General features: G+C 44.3%; 1 protein-coding gene across 1 annotated transcript in view; it reads left to right on the plus strand.

The window, feature by feature from the left end:
* The window catches only part of LOC139397419 (RNA-binding protein 10-like), a 56,444-nt gene extending 54,504 nt beyond the window's left edge, over window positions 1–1,940 (plus strand). Inside the window, exon 17 of the mRNA XM_071144147.1 lies at window positions 1,235–1,940. Within this exon, the coding sequence (XP_071000248.1) occupies window positions 1,235–1,325 (91 nt within the window). The 3' untranslated portion in view covers window positions 1,326–1,940. The remainder of the gene's footprint in view (window positions 1–1,234) is intronic.
* Window positions 1,941–7,735: the final 5,795 nt, after the last annotated feature.

Genomic DNA, 7,735 nt, shown 5'->3' on the forward strand with positions numbered 1-7,735 from the left:
CCAAAACCGCCATAAAAAAAGCCAGACTACGGTTTGCAACTGCACATGGGAACAAAGATTGTACTTTTTGGAGAAATGTCCTCTGGTCTGATGAAACAAAAATATAACTGTTTGGCCATAATGACCATTGTTATGTTTGGAGGATAAAGGGGAGGCTTGCAAGCCAAAGAACACCATCCCAACCGTGAAGCACGGGGGTGGCAGCATCATGTTGTGGGGGTGCTTTGCTGCAGGAGGGACTGGTGCACTTCACAAAATAGATGGCATCATAAGGCAGGAAAATGATCTGGATATATTGAAGCAACATCTCAAGACATCAGTCAGGAAGTTAAAGCTTGGTCGCAAATGGGTCTTCCAAATGGACAATGACCCCAAGCATACTATCAAAGTTGTGGCTTAATGACAACAAAGTCAAGGTATTGGAGTGACCATCACAAAGACCTGACCCCATAGCGTGTGTGAGCAAGGAGGCCTACAAACCTGACTCAGTTACACCAGCTCTGTCAGGAGGAATGGGACAAAATTCACCCAACTTATTGTGGGAAGCTTGTGGAAGGCTACCCGAAACGTTTGACCCAAGTTAAACAATTTAAAGGCAAAGCTACCAAATACTAATTGACTGAATGTAACCTTCTGACCCACTGGGAATGTGATGAAAGAAATAAAAGCTGAAAGAAATAATTCTCTCTATTATTCTGACATTTCACATTCTTAAAATAAAGTGGTGATCCTAACTGACCTAAAACAGGGCCTTATACTAGGATTAAATGTCAAGAATTGTGAAAAACTGAGTTTAAATGTATTTGACTATGTAAACCTCCGACTTCAACTGTACACACACACACACACACACACACACACACACACACACATCCAACACATAGACAAACTTCCACACCTAACACATTCTCTCCCTCTCTCTCTTCTCCCTATTTTCCCTCTTCCTCTTTTCTCCCCTTCCCCTCTATCTCCCTCCCTCTCTCTCCATTGCCTCTCTCTCCCCCTCTCTCTTTCCATCCCCCTCTCTCCCTCATCCATCTCTCTCTTTCCATCCCTCTCTCTCCTCTCTCTCTCTTCTCTCTCTCTCCTCTATCTCCCTCCCTCTCTCTCCATCGGCTCTCTCTCCCCCTCTCTCTTTCCATCCCTCTCTCTCTCCTCTATCTCCCTCCCTCTCTCTCCATCGCCTCTCTCTCCCCCTCTCTCTTTCCATCCCTCTCTCCTTATCTTTCTGTAGTGATGGTACGGCTGGCAGTAGTCTAGGTGCCAGGATGCTGCAGGGAGGGGTGAAGAAAGGACTGCTGCTACGTAACATGCAAGTGGACTGACCCCTGACCTTTAAACCCCGACCTCTAACCTCTAACACAGGACATTCAACCATCGCACAGGACTAGGCTCCCTAGGTACAGATCTAGGATCAGCTTCCCCTCCCCCAATCCTAACCTTAACCCTTTACACTCGTACTCGTATCCTTCCGGGTTGAAAATGGCAGATTTGGGCACCAATAAATACCTAAATTGGAACGTAATGCTCATCGCAGCGATGTATGAGTTTTGACTGACAGACATTCTGAACTTGAGCACCTCACGCGACGTAAAGTTGCAACCCATCCCTCCTCGTAACTTTTGCAAATGTTTTGTTGTCTGAGTGAGGGAAAATGCTGTAAATTAAGAGGACTATATGCATTTTGTTGAGGATTATAATAAATATCGCTTTGATGTCATGCATCACCTGTGAGTACAGTTACCAGATGACTTGTCGTCATACCCTGGGTTGTTCGGAACAGAATGAGACTGTTTGCCACTGCACACGCACCTGAATACGGTCATCACTCCTTTCTCTGCACGCCAACATCATGGTCTGTTTCTCTGAATTGCCTTGTGAAAGCCTAACACTGTAATATCATATTTTATAACTTAGCTGGTCATGTTGGCAACAGAACAGGCTTTTAAATGATGCCCACCTGACCCAGATTGCTACTTATAGTGTTCGGTTTGTCTAAACAACAGCGGTGAATGCCACTTGGAGACGCCAGTCAGACCTCACACTCAACCCCCACAGTTTGGAGAGGTGTGTGGCCACTTGGAGACGCCAGTCAGACCTCACACTCAACCCCTTTACATTTATTTGTCTAACGTTGCACCTGCATTTTCCAGGAATATTCTTAACATGTTACTGAATATATCCAGAGTATTTCAGATTTCGTTATCAACAAATAATGTGAAAAGTACAGTATATGTAAAATGAACATAAAATCAACAGTGTAATGTTTGAATTCAGTCTTGTGTCAGGTGAACTGTTGTGTACTCACCTTTGGTCTAATAATTTTCCCATGATCTCCAAACTGTTCCCTTTCAATTGCTACCATGTTTATACATATGCTTGTCATATTTCGTCTGTAAGAAACATTTTAATTCAGCCCTATCCATGTAGGCCAATTCCCAGGAGTGTAAAGGGTTAACCGGAAGTGGGGGGGGGGGCTGACCCAAGATGAGCATTTAGGGGAAACTGTATCCTACTCCTCTAACTCCTCACACAGACAGGACTGGGACCATCTGCTCTCCCTTATCACTACTACATAGATATATATATATAGATAGATAGGCTCCTGTTTTTAAATTCTACACATCGGAAGGAAGGAACCGATGCAGTGTGGCCTGGTTGTCACGGAAAACTTCTCAAATCTGTGGGAGATCAACGCTATGGGAGATCAACGCTATGGGAGATCAACGCTATGGGAGATCAACGCTGCGGGAGATCAACGCTATGGGAGATCAACGCTGCGGAAGGTCAACGCTGTGGGAGATCAACGCTATGAGAGATTAACGCTATGAGAGATTAACGCTACAGGAGATCAATGCTACGGGAGGTCAACGCTACGGGAGGTCAACGCTACGGGAGGTCAACGCTACGGGAGGTCAACGCTACGGGAGGTCAACGCTAGCTACGGGAGGTCAACGCTATGGGAGATCAACGCTATGGGAGATCAAAGCTATGGGAGATCAACGCTATGGGAGATCAACGCTATGGGAGATCAACGCTGCGGGAGATCAACGCTGCGGAAGGTCAACGCTGTGGGAGATCAACGCTATGAGAGATTAACGCTATGAGAGATTAACGCTACAGGAGATCAATGCTACGGGAGGTCAACGCTACGGGAGGTCAACGCTACTGGAGGTCAACGCTACGGGAGGTCAACGCTACGGGAGGTCAACGCTACGGGAGTTCAACGCTACGAGAGATTAACGCTACGTGAGGTCAAGCTACGGGAGGTCAACACTACGGGAGGTCAACGCTGCGGGAGATCAACGCTGTGGGAGATCAACGCTACAGGAGATCAACGCTGCGGGAGATCAATGCTGCGGGAGGTCAACGCTACGGGAGATCAATATGGAGGTGATCACCAACAGTCAGTCAGCCATGGACGATAGAGAAAGGAGTTTTAGATTCACGAAAGATAACCGTCATTTGTTTGATTGGGTTCTGTATGTATGGCTTCGATATCATACAGAGAGTGAGATGACTATGTCTCTAATAGCAGCCCCTGTGACACTCTATTCCCTACAGGCCCTGGTCAAAAGTAGTGCACTATGTAGGGAATAGGGTGCCATTTGGGACTTATTAACTTAGACAATGTGAGGAATTTACAATGAGCACTTTTTTTTTTTTTTACCCAGATAGAGATGGGGACAGAACATTCTGATAGTGATCTGGCCCTCTATGGACAATGGACATTATATCACACTAACAATGCATCGGGTGTGAACCAATAGTAATATCGTTCTGATATGTGTGTGTACAAATAAAACAGAATTTGTAGTAAATGTATATTGTAATACAGTATTTGGTTCTGGGAAAAAGAAAAAAAAGAGATTTAGTTTGTCTTTTTATTTGAAATACTGACTATCGTGATCTTTGTCTCATTTTTATAATGTTTTTTTGTTTGTTCGGGTTGTCAGATCTCAATCGTTCAAATTACACAGCTCCAAATCTGTTAACCCCCCTATAGTATAGGGTTAGGGTTACCCCCCTATAGTATAGGGTTAGGGTTACCCCCCTATAGTATAGGGTTAGGGTTACCCCCCTATAGTATAGGGTTAGGGTTACCCCCCTATAGTATAGGGTTAGGGTTACCCCCCTATAGTATAGGGTTAGGGTTACCCCCCTATAGTATAGGGTTAGGGTTACCCCCCTATAGTATAGGGTTAGGGTTACCCCCCTATAACTTGATAGTACCTTGATCATTTTAACCCCCCTATAACTTGATAGTACCTTGATCATTTTAACCCCCCTATAACTTGATAGTACCTTGATCATTTTAACCCCCCTATAACTTGATAGTACCTTGATCATTTTAACCCCCCTATAACTTGATAGTACCTTGATCATTTTAACCCCCCTATAACTTGATAGTACCTTGATCATTTTAACCCCCCTATAACTTGATAGTACCTTGATCATTTTAACCCCCCTATAACTTGATAGTACCTTGATCATTTTAACCCCCCTATAACTTGATAGTACCTTGATCATTTTAACCCCCCTATAACTTGATAGTACCTTGATCATTTTAACCCTAGAATTGACTGGGGTGATTGACTGGGGTGATTGACTGGGGTGATTGACTGGGGTGATTGACTGGGGTGATTGACTGGAGTGATTGACTGGTTTGGTTGACTGGGGTGATTGACTGGGGTGATTGACTGGGGTGATTGACTGGTTTGGTTGACTGGGGTGATTGACTGGGGTGATTGACTGGGGTGATTGACTGGGGTGATTGACTGGAGTGATTGACTTGGGTGATTGACTGGAGTGATTGACTGGTTTGGTTGACTGGGGTGATTGACTGGGGTGATTGACTGGTTTGGTTGACTGGGGTGATTGACTGGGGTGATTGACTGGGGTGATTGACTGCGGTGATTGACTGGGGTGATTGACTGGAGTGATTGACTGGAGTGATTGACTGGGGTGATTGACTGGGGTGATTGACTGGAGTGATTAACTGGGGTGATTGACTGGGGTGATTGACTGGGGTGATTGACTTGAGTGATTGACTGGGGTGATTGACTGGAGTGATTAACTGGGGTGATTGACTGGGGTGATTGACTGGGGTGATTGACTGGAGTGATTAACTGGGGTGATTGACTGGGGTGATTGACTGGGGTGATTGACTTGAGTGATTGACTGGGGTGATTGACTGGAGTGATTAACTGGGGTGATTGACTGGGGTGATTGACTGGGGTGATTGACTGGTTTGGTTGACTGGTTTGGTTGACTGGTTTGCTGCAGACATTTTTTGGTACCCTTCCCCAGATCTGTGCCTCGACACCATCCTGTCTCGGAGCTCTACGGACAATTCCTTCAACCTCATGGTTTGGTTTTTACTCTGACATGCACTGTCAACTATAGGACCTTATATAGACAGGTGTGTGCCTTTCCAAATCACGTCCAATCAATTGAATTTACCACAGGTGGACTCCAATCAAGTTGTAGAGACATCTCAAGGATGATCAATGGAAACAGGATGCAGCTGATCTCAATTTAGAGTCTCATAGCAAAGGGTCTGAATACTTATGTAAATAAGGTATTTCTGTTTTTTATTTCTAAAAACGTGTTTTCTCTTTGTCGTTATGGGGTGTTGTGTGTAGATTGATGAGGATAAAGATTAATTGTATACATTTTAGAATAACAGGCTGACTACACCGCTCGTGTTGCAAAATACATTTAGAAATCTATATTATTCAATTATTGCACCCACACTGCTCGCGTCTGTGTTGCCAAGGGCTAAAATAGAAGTCAGTTCTATTTCTGGCGCGGTTCGCGCTGCAAGTCCTGCCTCTCCCACCTCCTCATTGGTTTATAGAAGCAGGTACCCACTTGCCATACCCTCATTGGTTATACCCACGTGGGTGACAGAAAGACGAACGAGGTCAGTGGTGGTAATGCACCTAATTTATGAAAGTTGCCAATCGCAATATAAAGTCCAGAGAAGAAAAAGCCTGGAAGAAAGAGAGATGACTAGAAACGATTCGTTTGACCGTTTTATGTGTGGATTAATTGTCAGAGTAGAGGACCTTGTGCATTTCAGGTAAAATAACAACTCAATGTTTATATCCCAGGACAAATTAGCTAGCAACAGCAAGCTAGCTTAATAGGACAAATTAGCTAGCAAGCTAGCTAGCTAAATTTCCATACATGTTTAACATTTTTCGACCTGTCCCCAAATTAATATAATTGAGAGAGTTTGTTTTGATATTTTAAGCTTGTTACACGGAACCCAAACCGGCTGCGAGCATGCGCCATCGTGCATAAATGTATTTTGTCCCCCCACACCAAACGCGATCACGACACGCAGGTTAAAATATCAAAACAAACTCACACGTGGGGTACCTGCTTCTATAAACCAATGAGGAGATGGGAGAGGCAGGACTTGCAGCACGATCTGCGTCAGAAATAGAACTGACTTCTATTTTAGCCCTTGGCAACGCAGACGCTCGTTGGCTTGCGCGAGCAGTGTGGGTGCAATAATTGAATAATATAGATTTCTACATTTATTTTGCAACGCGCACGCGACACGAGCGGTGTTGTCAGCCTGCACAGGCTGTAACGTAACAAAATGTGGGAAGAGTCGAGGGGTATGAACACTTTCCGAATGCCCTTGTATCCTCTGGCTCGTTGATGTTCTCCGTATCCACAGCCAGAATGATTTTGCAGTGCACGGGGATCGAACAGATATCCTGCTTGTATTCATCAGAGGTGTGAAGGGAGGGTGAAGTCTGTGAATCCCCAAAATAGTAAATAATACAGATGATTAACAAAACATACACACAACAGTACTCACACCTTGGTTTTTGTGGTGAATGTAAACGGGGGAAAAAAAACAGTTTTTTGATAATGGTTTTCATACACATACCTTGTCCATAATGTAGAGGCCTATGGGATATTCATGGAAGAGGTCAGGGAGGATGATGGTACTTGTGACATACCAATACCTTTGAATGCCTCCCCGTCTGTACACCTGCAGATACAGACACAAAAGTGAGCAGTTCAGTCATCTGCAGCCAATACAGCTAGTCTTCAACATATCCTTCTTAGCACGCCTATTACCTCTTTGTTGATTGATATCCATTGAATTGCTCGCCTAACTTCCTCAGTAGAGTAGAGTATTAATTTATTACGGCAGGGTAGCCTAGTGGTTAGAGCGGTGGACTAGTAACCGGAAGGTTCAAACCCCCCCGAGCTGACAAGGTACAAATCTGTCGTTCTGCCCCTGAACAAGGCAGTTAACCCACTGTTCCTAGGCTGTCATTGACAATAAGAATTTGTTCTTAACTGCCTTACCTGGTAAAATAAAAAATGTATCTCGACTTGGGAATTTGTTTTTATCACAGCATCACCAATGACACGGACAGGACACGTAACAATGATGTAAGCTTCCTCATAATGTAGTCTGGATTGGGCTTTTTAGTCGACTCTGTTGGGAATTCAACTTCCAGTTGAGTTTGTTGTCTACTATTACACCCAAGTACTTATAAGAGTCAACAGTACCAATCGCTTCACAATTAATAGAAATGGGATGAAAAAATATCTAACATTTGTCCTCAAATCTACCACTCGCTCCTTGGTCTTCAGTACATTCAGGTCCAAGTAATTGGCCTCACACCATTTCACAAAGGACTTTGTTATGTCCCTGAGCAGAGTCTCCCCTCTCGTCACACAGCTGACTATAGCAGAGTCT

This window comes from Oncorhynchus clarkii, unplaced genomic scaffold (assembly GCF_045791955.1).
Source record: "Oncorhynchus clarkii lewisi isolate Uvic-CL-2024 unplaced genomic scaffold, UVic_Ocla_1.0 unplaced_contig_10824_pilon_pilon, whole genome shotgun sequence".
In the NCBI taxonomy this organism is placed as follows: Eukaryota; Metazoa; Chordata; class Actinopteri; order Salmoniformes; family Salmonidae; genus Oncorhynchus; species Oncorhynchus clarkii.